General features: G+C 33.0%; 1 protein-coding gene across 6 annotated transcripts in view; it reads left to right on the top strand.

The window, feature by feature from the left end:
• Positions 1-15,000, top strand: part of LOC144960822 (corticotropin-releasing factor-binding protein-like) — a 144,185-nt gene that overhangs the window by 96,357 nt on the left and 32,828 nt on the right. For all 6 annotated transcript variants that reach the window (XM_078894180.1, XM_078894175.1, XM_078894181.1 and 3 more), the window contains exons 6-9: positions 1,412-1,575; positions 3,812-4,022; positions 6,094-6,219; positions 6,865-6,932. In XM_078894180.1, coding sequence (XP_078750306.1) covers positions 1,412-1,575; positions 3,812-4,022; positions 6,094-6,219; positions 6,865-6,932 — 569 coding nt within the window. The remainder of the gene's footprint in view (positions 1-1,411; positions 1,576-3,811; positions 4,023-6,093; positions 6,220-6,864; positions 6,933-15,000) is intronic.

Below are 15,000 nucleotides of genomic sequence, written 5' to 3' on the forward strand. Positions count from 1 at the left end.
TGCTCCCTTTATTTCATTCTACATTTTATTGACTCATTTTGGCACCTCCAGATTTTGGAATTTCAAATTTTTATTGTAAACTAAATATCATTACGAGTTACTATTTGTTACAGTGAATGACAAAATCAGTCGGATGGTGAACAGGTTTAATAATAATAATAATATAATAATAATATAATAATAATAATAATAATAATAATAATAATAATAATAATAAATAATAATAATAATAATAATATAATAATAATAATAATAATAATAATAATGATAATAATAATAATAATAATAATAATAATAATAATAATAATAATAATAATAATAATAATAATAATAATAATAATAATAATAATAATAATAATAATAATAATAATAATAATAGATCTTTATCGTCTATAAACATGGCAATTTGTCATTTAGTTACACTTGTTATAACGTTATATGATAACTATAACATTGAACAGATATTTCACTCCTACTTATTTTCTCTCTCTCTCTCTCACACACAAAACACACACACACACACACACACCTCTCTCTCTCTCTCTCTCTCTCTCTCTCTCTCTCTCTCTCTCTCTTCCTCTTCTCTCTTCACGCGTGCGATATACACAACATAAACATATTCGTTTCGTTTTCAATTTGTTACAATTGTGGCAATTAGACACCCAATGTTATCATCATTATCAATTGGTCAATTATTCTAACATTAAATAAATTAATCAGTCAATCAGTCAACGCATCAATCCTTGGTTCTGCTGTATCATATGAACTTAGATATTGCCAAGTTTAGTTAGAAGGTCAATTTTTATAAAAAATGAATTCTTGTCATAAATGATTAAACCAAACCTTTTGTACATCTTCCGGAAATATCAAAGCTTACTTTCACTTCTATCTATATATTTTTACAGCTAGTCAAGTTGAATAAATATGAAATTTGAGAAAAGTTGCTGGATACCTTCCTCATACATCATAAAAAATAATTCGATTTACTTCAAATAAAGATTAAAATACTCTGGGGAGCATGTGACTCACTGTCTCTAAACGGTATTATGTCGGGATGACTTGGGTGACAAAATTGAATTTATTGACAAAAACATGAAACTTGGGGTTTGTTTCGATTTGTTATGTTACAGAATGAAGACAACTTCTCACAATGCCAAAGCTCAAAAATTGGTATTTATATCAATTTAATTCTAAAGTCACTTTTCGGGGTCCAATTCATTCCGACATAATACCGTTTCGAGACGAAGGGTCGCATATTCTTTCAGAAAATGCAAATAAAAATAGTCACCTTCCGACTGATTATGTCGTACACTGACACAGTAATAGGAGCGAAAGAATAAAAATGTTTAACAATTGTTAATCTCGTGATATTTTTTGTTAATTTATCTATCTTTTAATTCATCTCTAACAGAATGTCAACCTCAAATGTTACAGACAGAAGAGGGTCTCTATTCCTTCGTGTCCAACGGGGCCCCCAAGTTCTGCTCGTTATACGTGGTAGCGCCCGTTGATAGGGTTGTCGTCTTTGAATTCTCTGCCTTCGACGTCAGCTGTGTGGATGGCGCTGCTGTTGCCGTAAGTTAAATTAACCCTCTCGCTACCAACTATAGGAAAATCGTCACATTAAAAAAACAAACAACTTTTATATAGCACAATATCCACTAAACCTGCTCAAAGCGCTTTACAAGGGATCCCTGGTCAACAGCAACATTTAACATGTAGGACGTGACATGACGCCTGCTAGGCGATATTACAATTCTTCGGACAAAGACAACGTAGTTAACAGCCAGGTACTCATTTTACACCTGAGTACGGTGAGAGAATGTGAGTATAGAGACTTTTCCAAGGACTCAACTGTGTGCCGAGCGCGAGGCTCGAACCCAGGACCTTAAGATCGGAAAGGGAGTATCATATCACTAGACCACATAGCCGCACATTCAATACGATACAACCGACAATGTTCTCTTTGATTTCTCTTGTACATCACAAAATGTAAAGAAATACTTTGATTGCAGCTATAAATACAAAACACTGTGTTGTCGAGCTCATTCTGTCGAACAACATTCTGTATAGAATGCACTTGTTACTTTTTTTTGTTTGAGGTTGAAAAGTCTATTTTTGTGTCGGGTGGGTGTGGATTTTCGGGGAAAATTCTAGAAATGGCTTGTAAGGAGAGAGGTAAATTATCTCTCTCCATATCGGCCATTTTCCGGATTGTCCCCAAAACTTCACATCCAACTTATACAAAACTATATTTATTTCACTCAAACACAAAAGCTGTTAGTTCTAGCTATACACATTTCTTTCTGCTAGTAGTAGTATTAGTAGTAGTAGTAGTAGTAGTAGTAGTAGTAGTAGTAGTAGGAGGAGGAGTAGTAGTGGTAGTAGTAGTAGTGGTAGTAGTAGTAGTAGTAGTTAGTAATAGTAGTATTAATAGTAGTAGTAGTAGTAGTAGTAGTAGTAGTAGTAGTACTGTAGTAGTAGTAGTAGTAGTAGTAGTAGTAGTAGTAGTAGTAGTAGTAGTAGTAGTAGTAGTAGTAGTAGTAGTAGTAGTAGTAGTAGTAGTATGTAGTATAGCATAAGGCTACACCTCCAAATTGATTTCGTCAACCCAGCTTCGAAAGTCTTCCTCCGCCCTAAGGACGGTTTCATAGCCACTTCTTTCTACTAAACGAGCTCATCAACACAGTGCTAATATACTTTAACTATAGTAAACCGTTTTGTCCAAATATTGTGATGTACAAAAGAAATCAGAAAGATAAAAATGTTGGCTGCATCTTAACGAATGTGACAATTTTGCTGTGGGTGGTGAGGAGGGGATTAAAGAAGAATAGACACACACAAGTAGTACGGCCGTGCCCTTGCGAAACACGCATATTTAGAAATTTGGCCTGAAAACTCGTCCTTCAAATTTATATCGATCGAGTTAGATAACTCTAATTTTGGCAAAAACTCTAAAACTCGGGATTTCGCCGAAATTTTCGATTTTTGAAATGTTTAGTGGGTCAAATTGGTCAAATTTTAAATTATTTGATATTTCGGATGATATACATTTTGAAAATTTCAGTCTCGAAATCATCGATTTTTTTTTCAAGTTTTGCTTTGCGAAATTATCGAAATTGTGCCTTTTTCTAGGTTTTAAATGATAAGAGAAAAAGAATTTTCGACATTCGAAATGTTCGATTTTTCCTGTTTTGGTGGGTCAAATTGGTCAACAAATTGTATTTTTCTGTTTTTCAAATTTCAATTACAACAATAAGTCCATAAGGCAATGGATTATCAGACCTGCAAATAAGTGCAAGTCGGGTGGCACGTTTCAATGGCTGGTGGATGTTTAACGCATTGCACCAATAGATTTGTTCACATCATTGATATTTCGCGAAATGAAATACAATATGGAATTTTAATGACCGTAAAAGTTTGTTTTAAACTTTAAAAAAAAATCAGATTGATCTAACTTTTTGTTTTGCAGCCTTTCAGAGCCATTAGGCTCATGAAGCAGGAGTTCATCCCAGTTTCTATAGCGTGAAACAGACAACAGCAATTGCTTGTTATCCTTTGGATAGGACGCTAGTCTATCGCAAAGTACTTTCCGCCAAATATAACAGACTCAGCTACCCATTCATTGCTGGGTGGACTGGAGGGGGGGGGGGGGTCAGAAAAAACCTCTACTGCACCCGGGACTTGATCTTGGTCCCTTTGAGTGTGATGAAGCGAATACTCTACCCAACTGAGCTAACGGGATATCCAAATTTGACCTATTTATCAGTTATCATTACTTTTTTTCTTCTGTATTTTCTTTTCACCTTAGATATTGGACGGGTGGGAGGTAGATGACGCTTTCTTCCCACGTGACGAAGATCACGTGCAACCAATGACCAATCGTTACGCTCAATTCTGCGGAGACTACGCCCCAACTGGAAAATACTCCGCCAAGCAAAACGCAGCTCAAATTCAATTTTTTATTCCTAACGAAGATGAAGGCTTCAGTGTTAGAATAACTTTCAAGAAAAATTGGAAACGTAAGTAGATTGCACATTTTCCAAAAGAAGGAACGAAATTGACGTCACTCACATCTTTGTTATTGTTTTAAGACAGCCATCTTGGTGATTAGTTCTCACTAAATGATATCAATCGGACAATAGATAGAACGATGTTGACGTCACGCAGATCTTTGTTATAAACGACCAACATTAAATGCATACATAACCTTTAACGTTTATGGTCTGATTAATACAATTTAGCGAGAACTACTCATAACTTTGAGAGATTAAAAACAATAACAAAACATGACTGACCACTCAAGCTAAAATATGTATCAATGACTTCTGTGACGTAATCGTGTTATAGATAGTTCGAAGTTGACGTCACCCAGGTCTTTGTTATTGTTTTTTTGCCATCTGCGTTTATGAGTAATTCTCACTAAACTGTATTAACCAGACTATAAACGATCATGGTTACATAGAGTTTTACGTGTTTATCCTTTATCATTCCGGATGGCAATGAGCATACTATCTTTGGCTTAAACAATTTAAATTGAAAGTCAAGGTGACTAGTTATTTATCATAAAATTCTTATCTTCACCGTTTAAAATATTTTCCGTGCTTTGCATAAATGTAAATGTTGCTGCTCGAAGCTCGAAGAAATAAATAACAATGTGAAATTGAATGTAAGCTTCAATGTAAAAAACGAAATCATATAAGATAGACGTTCCGGGTTTCCCCTTTATCAACAAAACAGTATGAGTCAAACACTACAGACGAATGAAATCATGTGGTAGTGGCGTTGTTAGGATGAATAAATAAAAAAACATGTTTCATTCACCCTGTATTGTTGCTAAATGGGAAACCCGAAACGTCCATTGTATCTGTTTTTGTAAATTTAAATGATGCTTATATTCAATTTAACGTTGTTATTTACGTGCCCTGCACAGAAGGGAACTTGTATTGAGTTGGATGATCATCACTTGTTACGTTACTTCGATGATAAAAAAAACAAAACAAAGGGGAATAATAAGCAAAATTATGATGTTCATGTTGTAGACACTTCAAATTGATACTCAAATCCCCTTCTAATCTTGACTTACTTGAAAATTATATTTACTGATCTGATTTTTTAAATATTTAACTGACTTAAACGATGATTGTATGTGAAATTGAATAACTGGGATGGTATATAAAGCAATATATAAATGTATATACAGCAATATATAAATGTATATTAAGCAATATATAAATGTATATACAGCAATATATAAATGTATATACAGCAATATATAAATGTATATACAGCAATATATAAATGTATATACAGCAATATATAAATGTAATGTACAGCAATATATAAATGTATATACAGCAATATATAAATGTATATACAGCAATATATAAATGTATATAAAGCAATATATAAATGTATATAAAGCAATATATAAATGTATATAAAGCAATATATAAATGTATATACAGCAATATATAAATGTATATACAGCAATATATAAATGTATATACAGCAATATATAAATGTATATACAGCAATATATAAATGTATATAAAGCAATATATAAATGTATATACAGCAATATATAAATGTATATTAAGCAATATTGACTATTTCCTAACCTCAGATTTAACCGGTCCCCCCCCCCCCCCCACCACCCCTCCTCCCAAGGCCGGGTTCATCACCCGGTCCAAAGATCCAATAAAGGTCAAAAACTATATATATATATATATATATAATATATATATATATATATATATATATATATATATATATATATATATATATATAAACTCTCCCAACCCTAACACCAACTATATGTGTTGTTTACACAGGTTACTTTTACCCCATGCCTATTTATTACATTTTTCTTAAACAAATTATAGGCGTGTATCAAAGCTAATGTTCTTAATGTTTGCATGTTAATGGTAGTTGAATAAAAATAAATATGCACATGCTCATTATTATTTTTATTTTTTTTTCAAATTTTGAAAAGTAGTAAAAATATCTGGGATTGACTGAGATTTGATCTATATCATTTTTGCTTTTTGAGTTCAAAATAGAATCACTGAAATGTTTGAATTCTGTCTGCAGCATGCAATATGCTACTCATGGGAAAATCTGTGGAGGGACTCACGCTAAAGAACTATGGCTTAGAACGGAACTGTTCTGTCTTATCTTTCTTCCCTCAGGAAATACGATTCTCCTGGTTTAACGTGGGTAAGTAGTAGTAGTAGTAGTAGTAGTAGTAGTAGTAGTAGTAGTAGTAGTAGTAGTAGTAGTAGTAGTAGTAGTAGTAGTAGTAGCACTCTTAAGCTTGTGCAACGGTTATGAGCAAATTCTGAATTTCCTAAAGCAAAAAAGGGACTGTATTGGAAAACTGCCGTAAATAAACTTTGAAACCTGAATTGTAAACTTTGAAATCTGAAACAAGATCATGACACACTGTACTTGAAAACTGCCGTGAATGAACTTTAAAACATGTGACATAAGCATGAAACACTGTATAGGGAATGAGATTAGCGCAAGAGTCTGTGACGTCACTGCGGAAAAGTTATTAGAGAGAGAGCGTCATGTTGGTTGTGCGCATGCGTCTCTCGTAGTCGCTTCCGCATGCGCACAACCAACATGACGTTCTCTCTCTAATAACTTTTCCGCCGGTGACGTCACAGATTATGGGTGACGTCCAATCAAGGGACGCTACTCTTCCGGTTAATCTCATTCCCTATTGGAAAATTGTCGTAAATCGACTTTGAAACCTAAAATATAATCATAAAACACTGTATTGGTCATCTGTCAAAAATAAACTTTAAAACTTGGAACATCATCATGATCAAGTACTGTTTTCATTTTTTAAATTTTCAGGTGAACGGAGGAGACATCCTTTTATATTTGCTGATGAAGTTCAAATGGATACAGGACTCAGGACAATGGTAGGGTCTCATTTTTAAAATTATCTCTCCTACTCGCTTTCTCCCATCTCCTTACCCCCCGCCCTCTCCCTCTCTCTCTCTCTCTCTCTCTCTCTCTCTCTCTCTCTCTCTTTCTCTCTCTCTATTTTTTTTCTATCTATCTATCTATCTATCTATCTATCTATCTATCTCTCTCTCATTTTCTGGCGCTCTCTTCTTGTTTCTCTCTCTTTCTGTCTCTCTCTCTCTCTCTCTCTCTCTTTCTGTCTCTCTTCTCATGTGTTTCTGTGTGTATGTGTGTCTGGCCTTCCACATGAGTGTCTGTATCTTTTACTCATTTTTCTCTTCCTTTGTGCGGCTATGTATTCTCCTGGCTTTCGGATCGGAAGGTCCTGTGTTTAAGCTTCGCTCAGCTCATTACTGAGTCTTGGAAAAGACTTCACTCATATGTTCTCACCTACTCAAGTGTAAAAGGAGTACCTGGATTTTACCAGCGTTGTTTCTTTCCGAAAAAAAGAAAAATTGTGACCCCTCGCCTCTAAATGGTATTAAGTCGGGATGATTAAGATGCTGAAAATTGAATTTGTGGCCAGAAATATCAGACTTGCGTTGAGTTTATTAACTTTATTGAGGGGAATGAATATCATATTTCAGGTTGCTGAATACCAGTAATTCATTATTTTGACCAGTTTAACTTTAATTTGACTTTTTAGCATCTGGCTCATCCCGACATAATATCGTTTTGAGACGTTGGGTCACAATTATGATCTTGCCAAATACTCGTCATGTCTCGTTCTACATGTTACGCGTTGCTGTTGGTTTAGGGACTCTTTGTAAAGCGCTTTGAGCACGTTAACGGATATAGGCTTATATAAAAACTCAGAGTTATTTTTAGAATTGTGTTCATTCAGTTCGGCTTATAGGTGACTAACCCACCTAAACGGTATTAATTCGGTATTGATTCGAAGATAATGGTAGATTAATATATATAAATAAAAAATATCAATACTTAGATTGATTTTAATAATAATAATAATAATAATAATAATAATAATAATAATAATAATAATAATAATAATAATAATAATAATAATAATAATAATTAATAATAATAATTAATAATAATAATAATAATAATAATAATAATAATAATAATAATAATAATAATAATAATAATAATAAATAAAATAATAGTAATAACAATAATAATATAATAATAATAATAATAATAATAATAATAATAATAATAATAATAATAATAATAATAATAATATAATAATAAATAAATAATAATAATAATAATAATAATAATATATAATAATAATAATAATAATAATATAATAATAATAATAATAATAATAATTATAATAATAATATATTAATAATAATTAATAATAATAATAATAATAATAATAATAATAATAATAATAATAATAATAATAATAATAATAATAATAATAATAAATAATAATAATAATAATAATAATAATAATAATAATAATAATAATAATAATAATATAATAATAATAATAATAATAATAATAATAATAATCAATAATAATAATAAATATAATAATAATAATAATAATAAATAATATAAAATATAAAAAAATAATAATAATATAATAATAATAATAATAATAATATAATAATAATAATAATAATAATAATAATAATAATATAATAATAATAATAATAATAATAAATAATACAATAATAATAATAATAATAATAAATAATAATATAATAATAACAATAATAATAATAATAATAATAATAATAATAATAATAATAATAATAATAAATAATAATAATAATAATAATAATAATAATAATAATATTAATAATAATAATAATAATAAAATAATAATAATAATAATAACAATAATAATAATAATAATAATAATAATAATAATTAATAATATTAATAATAATAACAATAGTAATAATAATATTAATAATAATAAATAATAATAATAATAATAATAATAATAATATATAATAATAATAAATGTCCATTTATATAGCGCTTATGCCGAAGCTTCGAAGCACTTCACATTGACCATCAGTAAAAAACAATACACACTGCAGATTCGGACATACGAACAAAAGCTAACACGCATCCATAAACACACACACACTCACACACACACACGTCCACACACACACACACACACACACACACTCATAAATACACATCCGTATACACACTGTACACAAATTTATTACTCACACACACACACACAACTGATAAAAACTATAATTTCAAGGTTTTGCTCACTCTAAGATTTAAACTAAGACATAGATAGAATTACGATGACGTCACTCGGTCTTTGTTATTTATTTATTTATTTATTTATTTATTTATTTATTTATTTATTTGTTTGTTTGTTTTGCCATCCACTTTTATGAGTAATTCTCACTTAACATTAAAACCAGATTATAAACGTTCATGGTTACACATAGTTTTGTGTGTTGGTCCGTTATACTTCCGGATGGCAATGTTGTGAGTTTCTTATTCAAGCGCATAATATATATAGTACTTTCTCATCCCGATATATAAAACTGTTTTATACGAAACGCTTTATGTTGTGAAATAGTTTATGCTCCAATACCTTAACCCTTCCCTTACCAACCATTTTCAGAATTGTCCCCAAAATTTCACACCTACAACACAAAAATAGTTTTTTCTTACTCAAAAAAAAACGCATCAAATAAATTCTATGCATACTAATAATCAGCGAAATGAACTCTACAACACTGTGTCGCGTTTTCATAGCTATAATAACACATTTTTTTCTTTAAAATGTGTGATTTACGAAAGAAATCTGAATGATAAAGTGCTGGTTGGATCGTAACGAATGTGACGATTTTCCAATGGGTGGTAAGGAAAGAGAGTTAAAAGAAATTTTGAAGTAACCAACAACAACAAAATCCCTTAAAACAAATCCGTTGATTCGTTAATTCATTTATAACAGTTTTTCTCGATTCACTTGTTCACTCACTCACTCACTCATTCATTCATTCATTCATTCATGTGTTCACTCATTCATTCATTCATTCATTCAATCATTTTTGCCTATATTCCTCCATTCATTCATTCATTCATTCATTCATTCATTCATTCATTCATTCATTCATTCATTCATTCACTCTTCCATTCTTTCATTCATACATTCATTCATCAATTCACTCATTCATTCAGTCATTCATTCATTCATCATTCATTCATTCATTCATTCATTCATTCATTCATTCATCATTCATTCATTCATTCATTCATTCATCATTCATTCATTCATCCATTCATTCATTCATTCATTCACTCAGTCATCATTTATTCATCCATTAACTCATTCATTCATCATTCATTCATTCATTCATTGTCACCCCCGAAGAAATAAAAAAAGGAAATTAGAAAAAAAATGAACTGTCTAATTAGTCAGAATACGATATCTTGTTATATGGACGAATGCCGGAACTCCAAACAGATATTATGTCTGGGCATGCGCTGCGGTGGCCACATCCGGATCCGTTGAGTTCCCATGGTTACGGCTCGAAAATTGGTTTTCATAGGAGTGTAACACTTTGAAGGGAATGTCCGTTTTATCTTGTATGTCTTTGTATTGTAGTGTTTAAGGGCCTCTTACAGGTTTCTGGAGAATAAACAAATGGAATCTGATAAGAATCACGATGGGGATATAAACATAGATAACGAAAAATAAGAGGGTCAACGCGTGCTTTTTGTTTGTTTGCAGGTCTGATACCCGGACGTTATAATAATGGGATTTATTTAATATCGGACAATATTTTGCGTTGGTTTGATAGTATTTTTTATTAAAATATAAATGAAGCGTTTAACTCACTCAATCCTAGATATTTTTGCTGCTTTTGAAAATTGGAAGAAATGTATTAACATTGAGTATGTAGGATGGATAGTTTTATTCAACTACCATTAACATGCAAAAAAATATAAAAACATTACCTTTGATACTACGCCTATAATTTGTCTCAGAAAAAAAAATGAAATAAATAGGCATGGGGTAAAAGTAACCCAGGAAAACTACGGATATAGTCGGTGTTAGGTTTGAGTGAGTTAAGGATTTAGGTTATCAGAACTGCAAATGTATACACGCCTAACAGAGCTAGTAGCCTAATGTTAAAGTTCGAACTCATGACCTGTTCATCAGAAGGAAAATATCATACAACTAGACGACTTAGATAACAGAAACAAGATGCCCAACACGTAGTTATTTGCAGGTCCGAAAACCGAACGCTATAATTGGGCTCGATATAACATTGTTGTAATGGGCAATCTTTTGAGTTTGAGATTATGAATGTATATTCCAACGATGAACCAATGACCAATCCGATGAACCAATCCATACGCAATAGCCAAAAGCCGATCCAGTCTGTATATAGTATGAAGTCGACGTCACTCAGGTCTTTGTTATTGCTTTTATGCCATCTGCAATTATGAGTTGTTCTCACTAAACTGTAATTAACCAGACTATAAAAGTCCATGGTTACACATAGTTTAGTGTGCTGGGCCGTTATACTTCCGGATGGCAATGTTGTGAGCTTCCTAGCCGAGCGCATACTATCTATAGAGGCAGCGTGACAATGCCGTATGCTTTTTTGTTTCAGACCTAGTTCAATCGTAGCCATCGTAAAGTTATATCCCGACACTGACCAACAAATGACGTGAGTTGTATTCAATAGTTGAACCAATGAAATAACTTGTTTCCTTGAGCTCTACTAACGACAACTCACTAGATGCTACAGAGACCTAAAAAAAAATACGTCAAACTGCCAGTCCTAGAGGGTTCTTGTGTCAGGCTGTAGCCTTCATTAACATAAAGTTAACATAAGAACCCTCTATAACTGGCAGTTTGACGTCATTTTTTAGGTTTGTGTAGCGTTTAGTAAGTTGTCGTTAGTAGAGCTCAAGAAAACAAGTTATTTCATTGGTTCAACTATTGAATACAACTCACGATTTGTTTTCTTTTGCGGGCAAAGGCTGGCATTTTGACGTCATTTTTGGTCAGTGTCAGGCTATAAGTTAACGATGGCTACGGTCAGGCTATATGTTAACGATGGCTACCGTCAGGCTATATGTTAACGATGGCTACAGTCAGTCTATATGTTAACGATGGCTACCGTCAGGCTATATGTTAACGATGGCTACGGTCAGGCTATATGTTAACGATGGCTACCGTCAGGCTATATGTTAACGATGGCTACCGTCAGGCTATATGTTAACGATGGCTACCGTCAGGCTATATGTTAACGATGGCTACCGTCAGGCTATATGTTAACGATGGCTACGGTCAGGCTATATGTTAACGATGGCTACCGTCAGGCTATATGTTAACGATGGCTACCGTCAGGCTATATGATAACGATGGCTACCGTCAGGCTATATGTTAACGATGGCTACCGTCAGGCTATATGTTAACGATGGCTACGGTCAGGCTATATGTTAACGATGGCTACGGTCAGGCTATATGTTAACGATGCCTACGGTCTGGCTATATGTTAACGATGGCTACGGTCAGGCTATATGTTAACGATGGCTACCGTCAGGCTATATGTTAACGATGGCTACCGTCAGGCTATATGTTAACGATGGCTACCGTCAGGCTATATGTTAACGATGGCTACCGTCAGGCTATATGTTAACGATGGCTACGGTCAGGCTATATGTTAACGATGGCTACGGTCAGGCTATATGTTAACGATGGCTACGGTCAGGCTATAGTAACGATGTACGCAGCAGTTAACGATGGCTACCGTCTGGCTATATGTTAACGATGGCTACCGTCAGGCTATATGTTAACGATGGCTACCGTCAGGCTATATGTTAACGATGGCTACGGTCAGGCTATATGTTAACGATGGCTACGGTCAGGCTATATGTTAACGATGGCTACGGTCAGGCTATATGTTAACGATGGCTACGGTCAGGCTATATGTTAACGATGGCTACGGTCAGGCTATATGTTAACGATGGCCACGGTTCGACTCCCTGTTGATCGATTAAATCTTGGATACTGACCATCGAACGAAATACAATTCAGTGGTAATGAATATGACTGCGCTGTCTCTTAAGACGCTGGCTGTGAATATGTGTATGACTTCGAATGCGTCAGACTGTTTCTAGCATCAAGTTGGTAATTTTATATGGCATCATTTGTGTTAATGTGCTGGGGCAATTGGATGTGTCCTTGTGTTGTTTATAAATATATTTGAATGCTGCTGTTCCAAAGCTCGTTAAGTTGATTTTTCTACTTTTTGAGATTTCCCATCCATAAGAGAAAATGAAATGTAAATTTTATACTAAGCATGGAATTACCCCCAAAAATGTCCTTCGATTTGTGTGATTTGAAGTTTAATATGATAAAATAATAGACCGAATGACACATTTTGGGGGAAATAATCCTCAATATCTCTGAATGGGAAAAACTGAGTTAGGGTTTTTTCTTTGAAAACGACTCTTCATTAGATATTTTTGAGATCTTGATTCAATTTTGTTGGAAGTGAAGTTGGTGTACGCCCTCTGTATTTGACTCCTTGTTTGAATTAATATATCTATTATGGCGGAATTGTGTGATTGGAGTCCACTGCACATGTAAACATAAAGGTGAATTTTGTGTGTGTTGGTTTGACTTGTTAGTGATGTAATTTGCGTGAGATCATAATCTGATGACATGGTCTTTCGCAGAAATTGTGTTTTTTGAAGAAATAATGTAAATGTTGCTGCTCGAAGCTCGAAGAAATAAAACAATAATGTGAAATTGAATATAAGCTTCAATTTAATTACAAAAACAGATCAAATGAACGTCTCTTGCTTCCCCTTTATAAAAAAAAACAGGATGAATGAAGCACTACAGATGAATGAGATAATGTGGTAGTGGCCACTACAACATTATCTCATTCATTAGGTTTGATGGCAGGTACTTTCCGATAGACTAGCGTCCTATCCAAAGGATAGCAAGCAATTTCTATTTTCCGTTAAACGCCGGAGAAACCGGGAGAATCTCAGAATCCATGAGCCTATTGGCTCTGAGGGAATACTTTTTAATTGTTTGTTTACATAAAATTGCAATGGAAACTATTATCAGAACAAGGCAAAATAATACCATTTCCAAGAATGTTAAATAAAACCCATAAAATAATTGCGTTCAATTATCTTAACTGGAGCTTTTATATATATATATATATATATATATATATATATATATATATATATATATATATATATATATAGCGCAATATCCACTTAAATTGCTCAAATCGTTTACAAGGGTCGCTGGCCAACAGCAACTAATATGTAACATGTGCAATTAGACATGACGGCTATAAACGATATTATAAATTTCTTTTACGACAGAGATAACGCTGTTAACGGCAAAATACTCATTTTACTCCTGAGTACGGTGAGATAATGAGAGTATAGTAAAGATCCTTTTCCGAGGACCCAACTATGCGCCGAACGAGGCTCGAACTCGGGAACCTCCGATCCGAAAGCGAGTGTCATGCCACTAGGCCACATAGCGGGAATTGCCAGACCTGCAAATGTTGCGACGTGAGAGTTACAGATATCATAGATCACATGTGGTATGTGGCATATCAACCGGAATACCCTTTTATAGAAAAATAATGCCAGATATTTTTGATCGATTTATTTCTAGTAGAACCGGACACTAAAAAATGATAGAGACATGACATTTCGGGGTTTCTCCCCTATGTGGGTGTCCAATGTCAAGTAGGTAAACATGGCATGTGTGTGTTTTGTGAGGGTACGCGTTTAAATATAATACACCATTTCTTCCCGCAATTTTAGATATAATGAAGATGACGTCGCTTTGGTCTTTATTATTGCTTTTTGCAATCAGCGTTTATGAGTACTCCTCACTAAATTGTATTAACTCCTTCCTTACCACCAATAGGAAAATCGTCACATTCGTTACGATGCAGCCAACATTTTTCTTTTTCTGATTTTTGTGTGCATCATAATATAGGAAAAAAATGTTAGCTATTGTTAAATTATATTAACACTGTGTTGAAGAGCCCGTTTAGCAGAAAG

Source organism: Berghia stephanieae, chromosome 15 (genome assembly GCF_034508935.2).
Source record: "Berghia stephanieae isolate SIO BIC M18660-M18661 chromosome 15, UCSD_Bste_1.3, whole genome shotgun sequence".
Lineage (NCBI taxonomy): Eukaryota > Metazoa > Mollusca > Gastropoda > Nudibranchia > Aeolidiidae > Berghia > Berghia stephanieae.